The sequence below is a fragment of the Jatropha curcas genome, chromosome 9, assembly GCF_041381405.1.
Source record: "Jatropha curcas cultivar XTBG-Jc1 chromosome 9, XTBG_Jcur_1.0, whole genome shotgun sequence".
Classification (NCBI taxonomy): Eukaryota; Viridiplantae; Streptophyta; class Magnoliopsida; order Malpighiales; family Euphorbiaceae; genus Jatropha; species Jatropha curcas.
The window spans coordinates 2,151,464-2,170,429 of NC_143159.1; the positions used below are offsets into that span (position 1 = coordinate 2,151,464).

General features: G+C 36.0%; 4 protein-coding genes across 4 annotated transcripts; 1 reads left to right on the top strand and 3 right to left on the bottom strand.

Moving 5' to 3' along the window:
• Positions 1-1,860: 1,860 nt before the first annotated feature.
• On the top strand, positions 1,861-9,573 carry LOC105633745 (metalloendopeptidase / zinc ion binding protein). Its single transcript, XM_012216386.3, has 17 exons — positions 1,861-2,417; positions 3,255-3,602; positions 3,702-3,842; positions 3,967-4,099; positions 4,223-4,336; positions 4,439-4,512; positions 4,597-4,671; positions 4,979-5,071; positions 5,260-5,320; positions 5,649-5,981; positions 6,509-6,635; positions 6,724-6,823; positions 7,166-7,235; positions 7,329-7,481; positions 7,592-7,687; positions 8,216-8,535; positions 8,628-9,573. The coding sequence occupies exons 1-17, from the start codon at positions 2,337-2,339 to the stop codon at positions 8,883-8,885; spliced, it is 2,577 nt and encodes an 858-aa protein (XP_012071776.1). The 5' UTR covers positions 1,861-2,336; the 3' UTR covers positions 8,886-9,573.
• Positions 9,574-9,694: 121 nt separating this feature from the next.
• Positions 9,695-10,796, bottom strand: LOC105633743 (pathogenesis-related thaumatin-like protein 3.5). Its single transcript, XM_012216385.4, has 2 exons — positions 10,636-10,796; positions 9,695-10,515 (listed from the first exon to the last, which is right to left on the bottom strand). Exons 1-2 carry the CDS (start codon positions 10,682-10,684, stop codon positions 9,830-9,832), a joined length of 735 nt encoding a protein of 244 aa, XP_012071775.1. The 5' UTR covers positions 10,685-10,796; the 3' UTR covers positions 9,695-9,829.
• Positions 10,797-13,135: 2,339 nt separating this feature from the next.
• LPAT4 (lysophosphatidyl acyltransferase 4) lies at positions 13,136-16,584 on the bottom strand. Its single transcript, XM_012216384.4, has 4 exons — positions 16,302-16,584; positions 14,704-15,319; positions 14,332-14,462; positions 13,136-13,666 (listed from the first exon to the last, which is right to left on the bottom strand). The coding sequence occupies exons 2-4, from the start codon at positions 15,270-15,272 to the stop codon at positions 13,227-13,229; spliced, it is 1,140 nt and encodes a 379-aa protein (XP_012071774.1). The 5' UTR covers positions 15,273-15,319; positions 16,302-16,584; the 3' UTR covers positions 13,136-13,226.
• A 1,065-nt stretch (positions 16,585-17,649) lies between these two features.
• Positions 17,650-18,946, bottom strand: LOC105633916 (fatty acid elongase 3-like). Its single transcript, XM_012216616.4, has one exon. The coding sequence runs from the start codon at positions 18,674-18,676 to the stop codon at positions 17,792-17,794; it is 885 nt and encodes a 294-aa protein (XP_012072006.1). The 5' UTR covers positions 18,677-18,946; the 3' UTR covers positions 17,650-17,791.
• Positions 18,947-18,966: the final 20 nt, after the last annotated feature.

Consider the following 18,966-nt stretch of genomic DNA (forward strand, 5'->3'; position numbering starts at 1 on the left):
AAAATAAAAATATCTTATACAATTTTAATATATTTTGCGTCCTGCCCACTAATACTTAATAATTAGCCTTTTCCAAGAAAACGACGGTAAAAAATGGTGCTACTTTACAATTATACCACTAAAACATTTTAAGGCACTTATGTTTTTTTTTTTTTTTTTTCCTTCTTTTGAAAAAAAAAAAATACGGCATTGACCGTGAGATCAAGGGGCAACTTGGTAAACATGTCCCTTCATTGGTGGGTATATGAGATTGCTTAATTTTTAGTATTGACCATTTAATACTATTAAGGTAAGAAGTATATAATATATGCCTATTCTATGATGTTGATATGATTCAAAGTAAGAATGGTAAAAATAAAAAAAAAAATTATTTTTATATAAATTATAAATCATGAATAAATTAATGGAATAAATCTAAAATTATTCCCCCCTCCAACATAAAGTTGAAGGTAAATTTATGTCATAATCGTTTTTTTTTTTTTCTGAATGATAAGTAAGTGGGACCCATTGGATTATTATTTATTCCCAACTATCAACCTGACACCATCACCGTTGGTTAAGTGGGCCCGCATGCCTTTTTTAACTTATCAAAGGACGGAAGTGGGATACGTTGTATAGTATTTAACCATCTATTATATTATTTGCTGCCATCCCTTAAACATATTATATGTATTTATGCATATGAGCCGCACGACATTATTCATTTTAGTTGATCCATAAATATAAATTATTATTTTCATGTTGAAAAAAGAGAAGAGATTTTACAATATAGATTCTTTCAACTAATTTAATTATTCCTTAATAAAACATTTGCTATAAGACATATATACACAAATATCATAATTTATGCCCGTACCACATAATGTTTTTAAAAATAATTACATAATAATTAAAGATATTATTCATAGTCTCAATTTAACAAAAAAAAAAAAAAAACTTCTGTTTTAATAAAATAATTACTCCACATATTTTTTTTTAAACAGATTAACGGTCTATATAGGGTTAAAAATCTAGAGGTGGAATAAATGCAGCTCGTAGAGTAGTAGTTTTGAAGAAAAGATCTGACTGCTACCTTCAGAGCTAGGTGCTCAGATCTGGACCGCCCAATCAAAACTGTTTCTCTCAGCGGCTTAAGATCCACTCACTGAGCCTTTGTACCATCTTCTATTTATGCCTATAAATTTCCATGGCTGAGGTTTTTTTTTTCTCTTTCGAAAATCCCGTCATTTACGGCTAACGTATACAACACAGATAAATATTAATTTTATCATACTAATTCCTTTTATTTCAAAAATTAATAATCTTTCTAATTTTTTAGATTAACTATTTCATTTACGAACTCAAGTTGGATTTTATTTTTTAAATCTCAGGTGAGGATTGAGTTAATTTATGTCGGTAGTTATTGGAGTTAATTTATTTTAATAGGAGTAATTAAATTTAAATTTACTATTATCTTGTTGGTAAATAGACTAAGTTTATGGTAATTTGTTAATAAAAAATTTATTCATATAAATTATTATGGCTATTTATTTATAGTTTAAGAGTTGAAACGTGTATAAATTTGTTAACACTTTAATTTAAAAACAAATATTTGTTTGTAACATTTATTTTTAAAAATAAATTCTAAAAGAATTACTATGCTTACGTGTCAGCAATGAATGCTTGCTACGGTAATGGACAATTAATGTATTAAAAATTAAGCGGACAAGTTGGTTTGGTTATACGAAGCAAGTGGCCATTTTGTAATTTTACGTTTAGCACGAGTGTGAAATGGACATTGTCAAAGGACTGATATTTTATTCCTAGCAACTTTTTCAAAGCCTATATTAGAAAAGGAACAAAAATAATTAGAAAAAGAAAAAAAATTAAATCAAGTTACAGCTCTACCCAACCCACCCAATCCATTTGATTTTCAATCATCTCTTCTCTCTTTCTCCGTGCTTCTTTCTGTCTTCACTGTCACTGGTTCTTTCTCATTTTCTTAGAAAACAAACACTAACTGACCCAACCCAATCAAGTTTTTAGATTTGGAGTCTACCGTGCATTTTACGCCTAAAGACCAAATCACTTTGAATCTGTTTAAGAAAGTCTTTCAATTAAACCCAAATAAACTTATTTTTTACTTTTTTTTTGGCCATTACGCCATTTGAAATCGCCGAGAAAAAAAATAAAGTTTTTCTCGGAATTTTTTTTTTATTTATATTTGTTTGTGTGTATATACAGCATTGGAAATGCGGAATAGCCAGCGATTTTTCAAGGTGTTGAGGCCGATCGGAAAATCGCCGGCGATTTGATGGAATCGATTCTGTTAACTGGTAGAGCTTTTTTGACTTTTCATGGAGTTTATAGTTTGGTGTAGTCCATGTTTGGTGCCCAGATTTGATATTAAGCACAGATTTACAGTCGTTGTTTTCAAGGTGAGCTTTTTTTTTTTTATGGTTAATTTTACTGTAATTCATTGTTTTCTCGTGCTTTGTTATGTTTTTTACGGAATGAGAGATTGAGGGTTTAGTTGAAGGAGAAACATTTAGAAATTGCTGTCTTTCTTGGGTTACTGAGAATTTGTGGGAAAATATAGCAAATCTGAGATTTCGCTGCTGCACTGTAACCCTCAAGTGATTATCAGATTTCACGGATTTTGGTTTTTAGTTTATCTTAATGGGGGGTTAGGGTTCTTATATGGGGATAAGGTCTAATTAAGAAATAGGTTTTTTTGATAATTGATAGTGTTAAATGCTTCCTCTTTTTCTATTTCATTTTGCGGTGAAGATCTTCTGTGTAGTCACTATTTTGCCATCTTTTCTTTTCTTAGTTGCCTTTTTGTTTCTGGGAGGTGACTTTTAGGGAAATAACTGTTCATTGTGGTTTTTTTTTTTTCTCAAGTAAAAAAAAAAAAAAAAAGAGCTTTTCTATCATAACTCAAAATAAGCTGGGCGTGTTATATGTCTTCCAGCTTTAATTTAGCGTTAAAGGACTTTTTCTTTGGCTACATCAGTTAGTTGCTTTGTGAGCTTGTAATTAAGCTCCTTTGAGTTCATGGAGTTAAAAGTTCTTATCTTTTTTTTTTTTTTTCTGGTAATCTTGGTCAATTTGGTGTCATTAGATCTGTTGGTATTCATTGCAAAATTTTGTTGCAAAATTGTATCTTTTTCTTTAAGTGCACCTGAATATGTTATACTTTCTCCTTGTGATTATACAAGCTTCTGAGTTTTGAGTTTATTCAATGACATGTATCCATTCTTTCCTTGCAAAAGCTTGCGGTGATATGTTTATGCTTTCAAGCTACTACTCAAGAACGCCAAATACAACGGCATGGTGCAGAAAGAGGAGGTGGAAACATCGTCTCACATTCGTGCATCCATGACCAGATAATTGAACAGAGGAGGCGACCTGGTCGGAAGGTGTACTCTGTTACCCCACAAGTCTATGATCAGCCTTTAACGCCAAAATCCCTTCATCACAAAGGAAGGGAATTGCTTGGAATTTCGGAATTGAAATTGCAGCGAAAGGATGCAAAGCAGCCTATTAGGATTTTTTTAAATTATGATGCTGTTGGACACTCGCCTGAGAGAGATTGCCAGAAAGTTGGTGACATTGTGAAGGTTGGTGTCATAAGTAATATGTGAAACTGTTATCTGGTGCTTATTTAGTCATGGATGTGTAACTGATTATGTTTGTTTGTTATGTATTTCTTTTATCAGCTTGGAGAACCTTCTCTGTCTTCCCTTCCTGGCACTCCTTCTTGCAATCCTCATGGTGACCCCCCAATTTATGGTGACTGTTGGTACAACTGCACTTTGGATGATATTTCTGGAGAGGACAAAAGGCATCGCCTTCATAAGGTTATACTTTTTCTCATTAATGTTAATGTCCTTTTCATACCCATTTGAGGATAATGCTTATTTTCAGATGACTCTTGGTTTACAATGAAGCAAAGAATTCATTTTTCAGAGCAATTTTGTGTAGGCTTTGGGGCAGACAGCTGATTGGTTTAAAAGAGCACTAGCTGTTGAGCCTGTGAAGGGGAAATTGCGGTTGAGTGGATATTCTGCTTGTGGACAAGATGGAGGTGTGCAACTTCCACGCGAATATGTTGAAGGTATCATTGTGCTTTTAAATGTCTGGCATATCAAGCTTAATCAATTGCTCTTCTCCATTCTGTTTTTATCACCCTACTCAAATTTCTGTGTTATTATTCATTACGTTTATGTAAATCTTCCAGAGGGTGTTGCTGACACGGACTTAGTTTTGTTGGTGACGACAAGACCTACAACAGGCAACACTCTTGCATGGGCAGTGGCATGTGAACGTGATCAGTGGGGTCGTGCAATTGCTGGTAATTTTTCATTGGTGTATTACTACTATTATTATTAGTATATTTATCGCAACATCTTACCCTTGGATGCAATAGAATTCTGAACGATACATTTCTTGCTAGGACATGTGAATGTTGCTCCTCGCCATTTGACTGCAGAGGCAGAGACTTTACTTTCAGCTACGCTAATCCACGAGGTCATTCAATATTAATTTTGTCGACGCTGGAACAGTATGCTATTTTTTCGCCCTATGCTGATTATATTGCTTAATCCTTTTCAGGTCATGCACGTTCTTGGTTTTGATCCCCATGCCTTTGCCCATTTTAGGGACGATAGGAAAAGAAGGCGTGGTCAGGTAACTATCCTGATGCACATGCTCAATGAATTGAGTCAATGTTTTGGAAGAATAATGATTTAGAATTCAAGCTGTCACCCCATCGAAAAATCCATAATTCAACAAAAAAACCAAATATGCCTTTGTACCCTACAACCTTACCAAAAATTCTTTTTTGTTGAAGTAAAATTCTTGAACCTTGAAGGTTATTCTTTTTGTTTATTGCTTCTCATATGTGAGCATAAAAAGTAATTTTTTTTAATTCATTTTTCTGCATAGACAGGTACATCCATAGGGCTGACACTTGCATGTCACATTTTATGTTTAGGTTACAGAACAAGTCATGGATGAAAAGCTTGGGCGGATGGTAACACGTGTGGTGCTTCCACGTGTTGTAATGCACTCACGGCATCATTATGGGGTAATTTTTATGATTCACTTTCTCTATTGCAATGTTTGTGTGATTTCTTTCTATTTTGGGGGGGGTGTTAGGGGTGTGCAGTTAGTTCACATTTCAACATATTTATTATTTCTGTATCATGGCTTTCCATTTTTGGCTGTCATAAGCCAGACAACCAGCAGATGTTTGATGGGTCTTTTTATTGGCAGGCATTCTCTGAGAATTTTACTGGTTTAGAACTTGAAGACGGGGGAGGAAGGGGCACATCAGGTTTCATTTCTTTTCTGTGATGTATCTACTTTTTGGCTTACTCAATCACCTACTAGCAGTTTCTCTTTAAGTTGGCCAATAAATGTATGTATTTCTATTTGAACCTTTTCCATTAATGCATATAGCAATCACCTGGAAACTGTTGCAGTACATGCTATGAAATTATTTAGAAACTGAAGTATTGAGAAAGTAAGATATGAAAATGATTTGGTTAATCTAAGCTGCAATAATGTGTTATTGAAGACACTAAATTGATTTTGTAGACTACATATTTATGGAATCTTTTGGCGATTTAATAATAAGGATTTATTTGGTAACATATCTGCAGGTTCTCATTGGGAAAAAAGGCTTCTGATGAATGAGATTATGACAGGATCTGTGGATACAAGATCTGTAGTTTCAAAAATGACACTGGCTTTATTGGAGGATAGCGGGTGGTATCAAGCTAACTATAGTATGGCAGACCGTCTTGATTGGGGTCGCAACCAAGGAACTGATTTTGTCACCTTGCCTTGCAATCTCTGGAAGGGGGCATATCATTGCAACACAACCCAATTGTCAGGCTGTACATACAACAGGGAGGCAGAGGGATATTGCCCTATTGTAAGTTATACCGGGGACCTCCCTCAGTGGGCTCGCTACTTTCCACAGCCAAATAAAGGTGAGACCTTGAGCTGGATGTTTTTAGGCCCTCGTTCTTGCACTCCCTGCATAAACTTTCAGTATATTGTTATAGAAATTTGTTTCGTGTTTAGGGATTGAAATGTATTACAGATCAAATTCACACTTCTTGTTTGTTTAGATGTTGATTTGACGTTCTTCTAGCTTCTCCCACTAAGTTCATCCCTCCAATCATATGCCTTCATAATTTTCGATGTGGTTAGTGGCAGAGATTCAAGAGCACATCATGTCATTTCTCCTTAACACATTATTTGTTGCTCCCTTTTCTATATATTCATTAGAACCATTGTTTTCTGGATTCACCAGGGTGGAACATTAGGTGTTCTTGTTATCTTACTGGATTTTCTGCTCAAATTCATTTTTTTCCTGTTTTCCTGATATTTACTATTTCTAATTATGAAACTTCAACGTTACAATTATTTAAAGAAAAATGCTGGTGGCTCGACATGTGATCTTAATCGGTTGTGTTGGACCATAATTTGAAGTTTTGTCTTATTATCACTGCAGGTGGGCAGTCCTCTTTGGCTGATTATTGCACTTACTTCGTGGCCTACTCTGATGGATCATGCACAGACACTAACAGTGCACGGGCACCTGACAGAATGTTAGGAGAAGTACGAGGAAGTAGCTCCAGGTGAAAATTTCATTGGAACTTTCTATGCGAGCAACTGCAAAAAGTATTTGGTACATTATGCTGATATGATTTCTGTATATATCTATAGGTGCATGGCATCATCATTAGTACGCACTGGGTTTGTGCGGGGTTCTGTGACCCAAGGAAATGGTTGTTATCAGCACAGATGTGTGAACAGCTCCCTTGAGGTATGTTTTGGAGTTTTGTCACATTTAATGTTCTTAGCATACCATATGTAGTTTTTAAGATTCTCATGTGATGTGATCTCTGGTTCAGCACCTTAAGTGTCTGAGATTTCAGTAGACAATTTTGCAATTCAAATAAAACTTGAGCATGTTTCTTAGTAAAATGACAATGCAGTAAGATTATTCTATAAAATTAAATTGTGCTGGTAAACATGCAATCATTGTTCGGCAGGCCAGAATAAGAAACAAGGAACTCAAACTTGTTTCAGTTTTTTATTCTCCTTTATTTATTTATATTTTTCCTCCATAAATTTTTTTAATGTGATTCTGATAGTGTTCTGTTAGGTTGCTGTGGATGGTATTTGGAAAGTGTGTCCTGAAGCTGGTGGACCAGTTCAATTCCCTGGCTTCAATGGTAATTATGCTGTTCTATCTATTGATTAATTGGGCTGCGTTATATTAAGTCCATCTATCTTCATATTGTCTTTTCTATGTTTTTTGCTTACAGGTGAGCTTATCTGCCCTGCTTACCATGAACTCTGCAGTACAACCTCAGCTTCTGTACCTGGTCAATGTCCCAGTTCATGTAGTTTTAATGGAGATTGTGTTGATGGAAGGTGCCACTGCTTCCTAGGATTTCATAGTCCTGATTGTAGCAAACGTGAGCTTGTCAATCCTTCTAGATGCCACTTTGTACTTGATAAATAAAACTTGTGGAATCCCATAACAAACTAAGCTACATTTATTGATTCTTTAAATTTCTTTCGGCAGGATCCTGCCCTGGTAATTGCAATGGTCGTGGTGTGTGTCTTTCAGATGGGGTCTGTAAATGCAAAAATGGTTACACTGGCATCGACTGCTCTACTGGTAATCTGATCCTCAAAACGTTTTTCTTATTGGAAAGCCACTTCTCCTGAATACTTATTGTGCTATTTAAATGAATATGTATCCAAGTAATGGTACTACTCAATTGATTTGTGCTTAATTATGTTTATAATGGAATGCAAAATGAAGTAAGTATTCTGTATGTAATAGATCATGTTGGCTTTCCTTTATGCTTGCAGTTCAAAAGAAGAATGATTCCCATCATTGTATTAGTTTTCAATTTCGAAGTATTGGGAATGCATGTCAGAATGGTTTGAAGTATCTGATATTTTGAAGGACCAATAGATCAATACAATTCTGTTTCCACCTAATTTTTTCTTTTCTTTTTTTTTTTCTTTTCTTTTTTTTTTTTCTGGGTTAAATTGGAGTCCAATTAAGTATTGTGATTTTTGTGGTGTAATCACAAACTGTATGACTAAAGCAATCGTTGAGTGATAGGTACAGTGGTATAACTTTATTTTTGAGTTTGGTCCACCCTTCCGTAACTTTGCTCTTTTGTGTTACATGCAGCTGTCTGTGATGAACAATGCAGCCTTCATGGCGGGGTATGTGATAATGGAGTTTGTGAATTCCGATGCTCGGATTATGCAGGTTACACTTGTCAGAACAGCTCCACACTTCTCTCTAGCCTTTCAGTTTGCAGAAATGTGCTGGAGAGTGATGTATCAGGCCAACATTGTGCACCCAGTGAACCGAGTATACTGCAGCAGCTAGAAGAAGTTGTTGTCATGCCAAACTACCATCGTTTGTTTCCAGGTGGTGCTCGGAAGTTATTTAATATCTTTGGCAGCAGCTACTGTGACACAGTTGCTAAGCGACTTGCCTGCTGGGTAAGTTGCTTGTCTCTTCTTAATATCTGATTTATCAGCAATGTTTTGAACTTCATTGTGCTGAACTAAATAGTTTGTCCCAAAATGACCAGATCTCCATCCAAAAGTGTGACAAAGATGGTGATGATAGGCTCCGGGTATGCCATTCAGCGTGTCAGTCGTATAACTTAGCATGCGGTGCGTCACTCGACTGCTCAGACCAAACCCTCTTTAGCAGTGAAGAGGAAGGTGAGGGTCAGTGCACCGGCTCTGGAGAGATGAAGTTATCATGGTTGAATCGTCTGGGGATTAGGTTCTTTTCAAGTAATACTTCTCTGAAAGGGATGTCTGTAAAATATAGGCAACTGTAGTTATCCTAGTTCTTTTGTTTCCTTTCCTCCCCCATTTTATTGTTTCCTAATTTTGCCTTGTAATTTTATTAGGGCTTCCTTGTAGGAGAGGTGGCACGCGTTGCACGTGCACCCTAGATGTAGGTGGTGGTCGTTTGCTCATCCCAAATGGTCATTTACGGAATTTGGGTGAGATGGGCTTTCATAGATGAGATCCCCATGTAGAGAATTGGAAATGTATGCCAAAAAGAAAAAAAAAAAAAAAAAAAAAAAGGAAAAAAAAAAGAGGAAAAGAAAATAGAAAAAAGAAAAGGGAAAAAAAAAAAAGGAAAAAAGAAAGCTTTTGTTGATGAGTAATCAGAAGATCGGCCGAAGGCCTTGAAAGAAAAGCTAAGCTCCATTCATGTTTTTCTTGTTTGCCTATGCCTTCCATTATCGTTTCTTACGTTTCTCTTAGTTTATTGCATTTTGAAGAGTTGCTCAGATTCCTCCCATCCTAAGGTAATTTTTCTTGAACAACTTGGAGTTGCAGGTTGCGTTGTATCTGTTTTTCTTGGTTTGCTAGAGATCATCATTAAAACACTGATCTTTCTGTGTATCCATGAGATCAGATAAAAGTTTGGGGTTATGATAAAAGGGGACTGACCTTTGTATATTATTTTTTTTCCTTTTTTAAAAGAAAATTTTATATCGGTTGCTTTTTCAGAAACATGCACTCTCCTACAACCATTTCTATAGTTATCCAATTGAAAAAACAACACAAATTATATATTACTTTGAAAACCCTTTCTCTCCCACCAAACCAAACCAACCAAAATGCGAAAAACATATATAAAATCTGAAGTATAATAATTCATTCACTTGTCAAACCAATAATAATCAATTAATAGTAATATTCTTAGTAGATCTCTAAATTATAAACTCCGTAGTAAATTAAATGGCACTATCATTCACAAATTCAATTATCAAGACCCAGCTGAGCAAAATGTAATCAAGTAATCCGACCCGGAACAAGTGCATGTGCTCGACGCATCATCATACGCATAACTGTATGCTCTCGGGCATGCATTCTTGAACAACTCCGAATACTGCGTCGGCGGGCAAGTCTGCGGCGTTGCATGATCGCCGGTGCAGCAAAACTCCGGTGCATTGAAAGCTGCACATGCACTTTTGCAAGCAACAGTTGAACCCGAATCCATCACCCGTAACTCCGCTGGGCAATTCCCATTAAGATCCACCACACAACCCGCGTACTGGCAATCACCTGTCCCACCCAATGCCTCCACGCCTACCCCGACATTATATCCATCTACAAGGCTAACGTCGTAGAAATCCTTGTCATTAGCGTTCGCTGCAATAGTAAACTCAACAAGAGTAACCGGCGGAGCTCCACCGCCAGTACATTTTAACAACCCGCCACAGTCACCGGTGACACACTTTCCATTGCCTGATTCATCAAATGTGCATCCAGTTCGAGCCCAAAACCTACCGGACCAATTCGGTGGAGCCTGGAGTTGGATTGATGTGCCAGACGGCAATGCAAAACCACCGTCTCCGAGAATGGCGGCACCATTTCCGGAGAGTGTTCCCGGCCATATAGTGTAGCTACAGAGGTTTTGGATAGTGAAAACGGCAGCATTTGCTAGGTTTCCTGCAAATTAATAACTAAATTAAAGATCATCTTGTAGCAAATAACACAAATAACAAGAATACATTAAGTGGAAAAGCGTGTGTCCATGCGATGTGTTGGAGCAATGGAGTGTATGTTTACCTGAAGAGAAGAAGATGAGGAGAAAACAAAAGAATGAGGCGATGCCCATCTGGGTTTTTAGTTAGAGAAAGAAGAGAAACGCCTGGTTTGAGAATTATGAGAGAATTAAAAGAAAGAAGAGAGGGTTAGAGTAGTTGCAGTTGTAGTTGGAGTCGTGGAAGTTATTATAGAGACCGTTGAATTTATATTTGAGGTTTGTACCTTTTTCTATTGGCTACTATCTTTTCATGATCACTATATAAGCTTTTTGATTCTTTTTGTGACGATGCACCTTCTAATTCATTTGCTTATTTGATTTTCCACTTTAATTATATATGATTACTGTTTTTTTTTTTCTTTACTAGTATGCCCCTATCCTTTTCTCTTCATCACAAACTTAAAAAAAATTAAAATAACCTTCTTTGTGTTGACATATTTCTTATGATTCATATATTTAAGTTGAAAGACGACTCTCGAAAAATCTCTAACCTTACAGGTATTGTAATACAGTCGACTATTATTAATTCAATCGCCTATTAATTTCTAATTTCTTTAAGTAGATTTATGAAAACTAATAATAATAATGGGAAAAAATTGTAATGATTGAGAAAATTGGTAGACCCAGCTTTATTTTCCAACCGTTAAGATGTGTTTTCTTGATCTAGGGTAGCAGGTTTAAATTGATATTAGATTTATGTGCATGTTCTTGTATACGTAGTTGATTAATTAATTAGGGATCTCTCCATGCATGTGTTTATAATTAGTCATTTACAGTTTTATGTTAATTTATATCTCACATCATTTCTATTCCAACTCATCTAAAGAACGTTAACCCTAATCTAATAATTAAATGCTCCTCCACCCACCAAAGGATCCAATGGAAAGCTTATAATTTGAAATTAATTACCACGTAAATTCAACTAAAAAGAAAATAAAGATTGCAGCCTCTCCTCCAGCCAGCCAGCAATTACATGGTATCAAGTCACGTGACAAACATATAGTCCACTCCCCACGTGGCAAACATCAGCGCTAGTACACAACCTCCCAGTCTCCCAGTTTAAACTTAACATCGCACGTGCTTCCTCCACTCCCCTAGATACTTCCCCATTTTCCTTGCTAATTATTTTTTCTCTCAATTCCTTTGATTTGTCCTAATTATCTCTACCCACATCCGTAATTAGATGACATTGTTTAATTGATTATTATTATTATTATTATATTGTATCAAAATGGAAGATAAACGAGGCTCAATTCTCATATATGTCCATAACCCATTTAACGGTTGATAAGCAAATTAAGGTAGAATCGAGATTTTGGATGCCGACATCAGCCACTAATTAGATATGCTGTCCAATAAATTTGGTCTTTACTAAATAAAATTTTTGACGTTCCTTCAAAGAAATACCCGACTACAAATTTGTCGGCTCACATGGATTTCACCGAACCCAACAGTGACATCTTTTGTTTGTTTCCAAAAATAATAATGCTGGACCACTTCTATTTCGTTTTCTTTTATTTATTTTAATTGTCAGGTTTGCATCCGATTTTATCAACAGTTCAACTCCAATTGCGATTTGCGATCAAATAAATTATAAATTAGCTAGCTTCTGTTGGAAAAGGAAAAGCACTGCTTAATTTACAGTTAATGGGATTAGTTAGAGAGATGGAGAGTGGACACCAAATTCTTGGCAGTTGTATTACATTATCTAACAGGTTCATAATCCAAGTTAGAACAACAAACGAAACCTAACACACGCTTTGAAAAAATAATATAGACTTGCCACGACATATTTCGAATTTCTTAACTCAGTGACGACAATTGAACCATTGTTTTGTTATTCAGGTGGTTTTGATGACACCCAACTTCTATTTCCTCTCTTTTCTTCGATCCCTTTTCCACAAGTATAATAATCTTATCCATAAATGGCAAAACCCCATCAATAGTTTTTATCTTACACAGCATCCTAACGTTGATAGGACCCATCCATGTCTGGAATGTTTTCATGTCTTTTTTTCAAATAGCTAAAGTGATTGACTGACAAAATCAGGCAAGTGACTAAAAAGAGTCGGAAAAAGGGAAGCAATCTCCCATCATGATCTGCACATATCGTAATTCGATTCTCTTTTTTTTTTTTTTTTCCCCTTTGAGAAGGTTCTAATTCAAGTCAATTAATTACAAACTCAAGCTGAACTTTCTCAACTTTATTATAGCTAGAGCTATAATAGTCAAAGGTGAAAAATTGTGATCAGCAAAATGGGCAGGCCTATCAAGTCAGACCAGAACAAATTTTACAAGCCTGGGTTAAAAAAATTGGGCCGGAAAGAGTTGTTTGGGCTGCATCTATCTCACTCAAGTAAATACTTTGTACTTACTCTAGATTGATACAGTCCAAAAACAATTGTTGAAAATAATCAGAACGAAAAACTGCAAGCTTTCAATTTTCAAAGCTCTATGAAATACAGTTTTCCTGTCAATTAGATTTTTCACCTTTTAGCTAATAATATTGGAATAAAAACAATATTGAAATAAAAAAACTTCCTATAATTTATAAACAAGTTCACAAAAAGGTCTAACTTGTATTTGACAATCTTCAGAGGCAAACTATTAGCTACTAAATTTTCTTGAAATGAAACATTTGTGTGAACGAGCCTGTAATTGGTAATGGCCAAATTTTAAAGTAACTAACTAGGGCAAGGAATGCACATGCTAAAATTACATATGTTTTGAACCAAAATGATGAAGAAAAGGTGAGATAAGTAAATATTGCGGTCAAGGAAATTACGATTGTAAAATTTACCAAGCAGTTCAATGTAGAAAGTTCTCTCTGTGTTCCTTCATTAGGGAAATGGCCATGAGCTCTGAAATCTGAGAGCAACTGATCCTTGAACTGGAAGGTATTCATTAACCAAGTAGCAGCTTCACTATCAGAGGTTGGGATATCCTTCACTGGGATGCGTCTAACATGAATGTGAACTTCTGAAGGACCCACACCAAATACATTGTCCATAAAGGTGGGGCACTGATGCTTGTATGCAATGGTTATGTCATAAACTGCAGTTGCATTGGAAATGATTAGTGTAACAATAATATCAGGCAGTATATTATGATAAATTGCAGAATGAAAAACTTTTCTGCTAAGCAAAATTTGTTAGCAAAATTTGTTTTGATTAAAAACCAGTTATTATTTCCTTTCAGGACATTCTCCGATCAAATGTTTGTTATTGCAAACACTATTCCTTCCACAGTTTTCATCAATGAGGGATAGAAGAAAAGATAATTTTGGTAAGGTTTTGATACGAAATATATGGGCGAAAATCAACTTGAGAATTATTATATCATTCAAACACTAAAATTACTGACGCCATACTATAATTCCAGTAGTAATACTTTCTAAAGGTTATTCACTAAGGAGATGAACCCGCTTCATAAAATTTTATGGAATCATCGACGTGGGTGGTCAATATTAGCAGCTGTACAAAATCGTGATAATCATTGACACAAGCTGTGTGAGCATGATAGGACTGCAAAGATATGCCAAGTTCTCAGGTTCTTAGTTGGGGAGAGAAAGATGTGCAAAGACATTGTACACGACGGATATGTTTTCTGGTTAGATCAGGGTCAAAAACACATTTCTACTTTTCAATGTGCACAGGATTGTGTGATATTATCCAATAGATTCTACTAAGGCGATAGCAGTAAAATTAGTTGAAAAGAACCTGAATCCAAGGAACCCTGAAGAACTTCCAAGCAAAGACAAAAACCCCTTGTTTTTGGAAGCAACACATTTGTCAACACGGGAAGTCCAACTTCAGCTGCAAATTTTTGACTCTTTAGGCATTTCTGCTCTCTGTGTAAAAAATGCAAGCAAAATGTAAACATCTTGAATGGTCTGACATAAGTCTATGAAGCAGAACTTCAATTGTGCAAAATATGTCCTGAAGTGCTCATAAACCATGGATTAGTTAATCTTTATATGCAAGCAAAACAAGTACCGGTTGGTCCAGGTTTTCGACCGCTTCAGAAAATATAAGCATGACAATGTAAGCAACATGGAATATTAAGGAAGAAAGAGGGAACATAGTCTGTACGTAAAATCAGTCCCTTCAGGAAAAAGAGCAAGCCACAAGGAATCTCGAGGGTCCCTAAAAGTTGAAAGCATTTGACGCATGACAGGTTCATCAACTTCCCATTTCCTATCAACTGAAATGAATTCCAGAATATGAAAACCCCAACCAAAGAGAGGTAGTTTCATCAAGCTGCGCTTGAGGATATACTTAATGGAGCCGAGGCACCCTTTCCGCAATGCAAGATCCCACAAGTACATCCAATCAACCTCAGTACTGTGATTGGCAATAATCAAAACACGTTCTTTTGCAGGGACAGCATCTCCGGAAAATACAACTTTAGTCCCATTTATCTTTTCAAATAAAAAGGGCCATAAAGCTAGCCAAAGAGAAAAGAGGAAAGATGTTACTTTTCTCCTATAGTGTCTGCTGGCAAGCTGTGTCAAGAAGGTCGAGGGCCCAAAATATATTAAAAACATAAATGAAGTAGAGAAGAACACCATTAGACATATCAAACCCCTAATTAATCTAAACGGAGTTAAAGGCCGGTGCTTTTGTCTATCAGTAGTTTTATGAGGCTCCAAAACTTCCATCTCTTTCCAGTATCTGATATAAGGACCTCCCTCCCTCCTAAGGCCAGCTGCAATACAACGTACATCAGAGTTACTTGAAATCCCTAACGTTTCATAGAATTAAGACGAAAAACAACAACAACAAAATAATGTAACAAGACATCATAAAAGGATTAAACTACGATATGCCACTCATTACTAAACAACCGCATATAAATCTGGTTCAAGATTATAACTCAAGTCATCAACACATAAGTGTCCTACACCTAAACAATGTAAGCTGGTCCTTTGATGAAGGTCTTCACTTACTGATGAAGAATTTCGGTCAAACACAAAAGCCTACAATTTTTTGATTTCTGAATAGCATTCAAATGGAGCCGGTTGCTCAACTATGATGGGAGGGTGAGAAGACATTGCCGTAGTTATTGAGACAAGAATAAAGGCAAAGATGCTACAGCTTTTCTTGAGTTAATGCTAAAGAACAAGATACCAAGTGAGCTAAGAAATTCATGCTCTTTCAGCAGGAAATGAAAAAGGGAACTAGTCTAAATTTAAAACGAATCAACCCACCTAGCCTGCGGATCTATCCTAACTATCAAATAAATACAACAAAGTCATGCACTTCAATTTTCAATAAATACAATAAATGACCCATACAAGAACGCCACATATAATTATAAACACTCTCAGTCTCTCAATATATAGTATATAACAGAGGATTAATAATAATAATAATAATAATCAAGATTATATCATTATCGTTTAGCTAATCACTATGTCGTTGAATTCAATAGAATTCTTATCTTAATATATGAAATTCATCTGCGTCCACCTAGATTTGATTTATTTTAACTTTCAATATATTAAAATTCAATCAAAACGATGAAATTAATCACGCAGCACATTGACAAAAAAAAAAAAAGAAAGAACACTAGTTTCAAAGATTTCAGCTCTCCAATTGGCACATAGCCAATCCACATAAATTCAAACAGGAAAGGAACGAATTCTGTCGAAATTGAGCTAATATATAGAAAAAGAGTGCAGTGTTACCTTGTCTCCAGAGAGGAAGTCAACAAATAGGAACTGGCAAACAAGAGTACTGAGAGGCAATTTTGGTTTTAAAATGGTGTATTTTGTGGTTTTGGACTGTATGGAAAAGGGTGAAGTTTCCATGGCTATCGTCGCAATATAAGGTCAATGAAACAGGGAATTCCGAATCTAGATTCGGAACGAAGGACTATCGAATGAGATAACAACAAAAGGTCCAGGTCAGTAAGTTCCTGAGATCTGATTGGCTAAAACTTAAAATTATTTGTCAAACCAATCAGATGTGAATTGAGGGTGGGAGTTATAGCTTCTGAATCCAATCCATTGGGTGGATTTATTTAAAAAAAAAAAAATAATGAGCCAACTCGATAATTATTGAAGTGTTCCACTGTATTTATTGTCTTTAAATTGGACTTTACGCTAATTATTAGTTGTCCAATCACGTTGCTATTTGATTTGGTGTCAAGCTTCTAGAAGGCGGCAATAATTTCAAGCGGTCAATCCCATGCGCTTACCGTATATCCTTTCCTTTTTTTGACAATTTCAGGTCTCAAAAGACGGTGGCTTTGGATAGATCGGTCAACGTTTAATTCGCGCAACAAGCAGTTGTTACCCATCTACGTCTTTCTACTTGCTAGGGCTAGATCTGTTATATGTATGGGCTGTTCCTTGCTTGTATATTATTGGAATTGTTTGTTCTAATCTTCCAGAATTGTGTCAACGTATTTGGGCTAGGCCCAGAATTACTGTGACTAATATAGTAGCAAAAGCTCGGTGCGGCTGCCGAACAATTGTAACTTTTATTTTTTAACAATATTCATCAAATCGGCGTTGAGCTTATTGGGGAGGGAGATTTAAATCCAGATGTATTACCATTTTTGTCAGGTTATATACATTTATCATTGATCTATAACTTGTGATGCGTGAAAAGTGATATTTTTTATAAATGGCAATTGCTTTATTGGTAAATATATAAAGAATGAATGCACAGCTAATGTAAGCAGATATATTTTCTTTATGGTATAGTTGGCAGGTGGGAATAACATTAATCAGGGGCAAATTAGAAAAAGACAACTGGGAACTTCCTTGAAAGAGGGAATGAATTTCTTAGTCCCAAAATTGAATATCTGTCCAAGGCATTGAAAAGAAATTAAGGTGGGAATGTGTTTACCACCTAAGAAAAATGAATAAAAGAAATGAGAAGAAATCAAGAATAGCAGCTGGGGAAGGGCGGCTTGCCTTTTCATGGGGTTAAGTGGTTGACCAAAAAAAATTGTTGATGTTGCTTTAACTAATAACTACCCTTCCCACGCATTTTTTTTGCCACATCAAGTTATGAGATCTCAAACCCTTTTCAGGAATCTAGTTTTGTATACAGTAAGAATAATAATGATACATTTTCACAGAATTGTATGTTAATTAAGATACAGTTTTGTACATATCATCAAAACTTGAAAGGCCAAAAACAAAATCAAGAACAAAGATGATGTTCATCAACTCGCTTTTTTACTCTTAGCAGACACCTCAAATTCACTTACTGCACGGGCCCTCCTTTTTATCAAATGAATCTTCACATAAAACCTTAAAAATAGTACCAGAATCATGCCATTCAATACAGAGTTTAAGCTCCAAGCTACGATACCATTGCAGCCACCTTTCAGGAAATGCAAGAAAAGCACACCAAAATGGCATAAAAGGTTCAATACTAAAAGAACAACCTGACAATTGGTTATAAAAAGAAAATTGGCCCTTGGCAACCCAATTGCAATCCAGAACCGATACCCATAAACAACAGAGTATAATAAAGTTGTTAGCAGAATAGCCAATACTTGGAAAGACTGAGAAAATTCCAGCCACAAAAAAGACATCAACAAGAGAATAGATTGGTTAAAGAGTGTAAAGTAAGTTAGTTTACGATACTGCAGAATTGTAAAGAATGTGCGGAATAAATGGAGGAAACGAGAGAGGTAAAAGACATAGGACCAGAAGAACACGCGGCCGGTGGGTCGTGTGCCTAGTGGGAAACAGAGTAGCCAATGGAAAACAGTGGTGGTCTTTGTGCGACGCCAGAACCATCGCGTGTCACGGATCTCGGCGACGGTTGAGAAAAGCAAACCGATGAAAATGAAAGTGGAGATTAGCGCCACTGTGAGGCTGTGGATGGCTGGGATTGGGCCAAGTGGTATCCGGCGGTTGCTGCTAAGGAGGAGAGAGAGGAGGAAGTGGATAGTTATGGCGGCGGCAATATATATGGCAATAGCGGAGAAGATGAACGACCAGGTGGAGCCCCATGTCTGGGTGATACTCCACCGGAAGTTTACAATTGATGGGTGCTCCGATAAGCAATTTTTGAAGCCTTGTAATGAGGAAGATGCCATTGTAAATTCTTGCCACTAGCAAAATATTGTGGGTTGCAGATTCAAAGAAAGGGAAGAGTCAAAAATCAAAAAGAATTATGGAAATGGAGAAAGAAAATATAATTTTTCCTTGCAATGAGAATGAAAGGTGTAGAGTTTTTAATTTAGTACCCAATTGAGACAAAAAATTCAGTCGTCGGCATGCTAGAATTTTAGAATTCGTGGTCAGCTCTTGCATATATTGGTGGTGAAACTCTAACAACAATGATGGAAGAAGGAAATTAATTGTAAAAGCTGACTTTTCAACCATT

What these genes read in the sequence shown, in the direction of transcription:
- LOC105633745 (XM_012216386.3), top strand. Translation starts at nt 2,337, where the DNA reads ATGGAGTTTATAGTTTGGTGTAGTCCATGTTTGGTGCCCAGATTTGAT. An exon ending in GGAAAAGAAGGCGTGGTCAG is followed by an intron (nt 4,672 to 4,978) that starts GTAACTATCCTG and finishes TTTTATGTTTAG; the next exon opens with GTTACAGAACAAGTCATGGA. An exon ending in TCAATTCCCTGGCTTCAATG is followed by an intron (nt 7,236 to 7,328) that starts GTAATTATGCTG and finishes TTTTGCTTACAG; the next exon opens with GTGAGCTTATCTGCCCTGCT.
- LOC105633743 (XM_012216385.4), bottom strand. Translation starts at nt 10,684, where the DNA reads ATGGGCATCGCCTCATTCTTTTGTTTTCTCCTCATCTTCTTCTCTTCA. An exon ending in CCTCATCTTCTTCTCTTCAG is followed by an intron (nt 10,516 to 10,635) that starts GTAAACATACAC and finishes ATTAATTTGCAG; the next exon opens with GAAACCTAGCAAATGCTGCC.
- LPAT4 (XM_012216384.4), bottom strand. Translation starts at nt 15,272, where the DNA reads ATGGAAGTTTTGGAGCCTCATAAAACTACTGATAGACAAAAGCACCGG. An exon ending in CCTGAAGGGACTGATTTTAC is followed by an intron (nt 14,463 to 14,703) that starts GTACAGACTATG and finishes TTTTTTACACAG; the next exon opens with AGAGCAGAAATGCCTAAAGA. An exon ending in TCAGGGTTCCTTGGATTCAG is followed by an intron (nt 13,667 to 14,331) that starts GTTCTTTTCAAC and finishes ATGCAACTGCAG; the next exon opens with TTTATGACATAACCATTGCA.
- LOC105633916 (XM_012216616.4), bottom strand. Translation starts at nt 18,676, where the DNA reads ATGGCATCTTCCTCATTACAAGGCTTCAAAAATTGCTTATCGGAGCAC.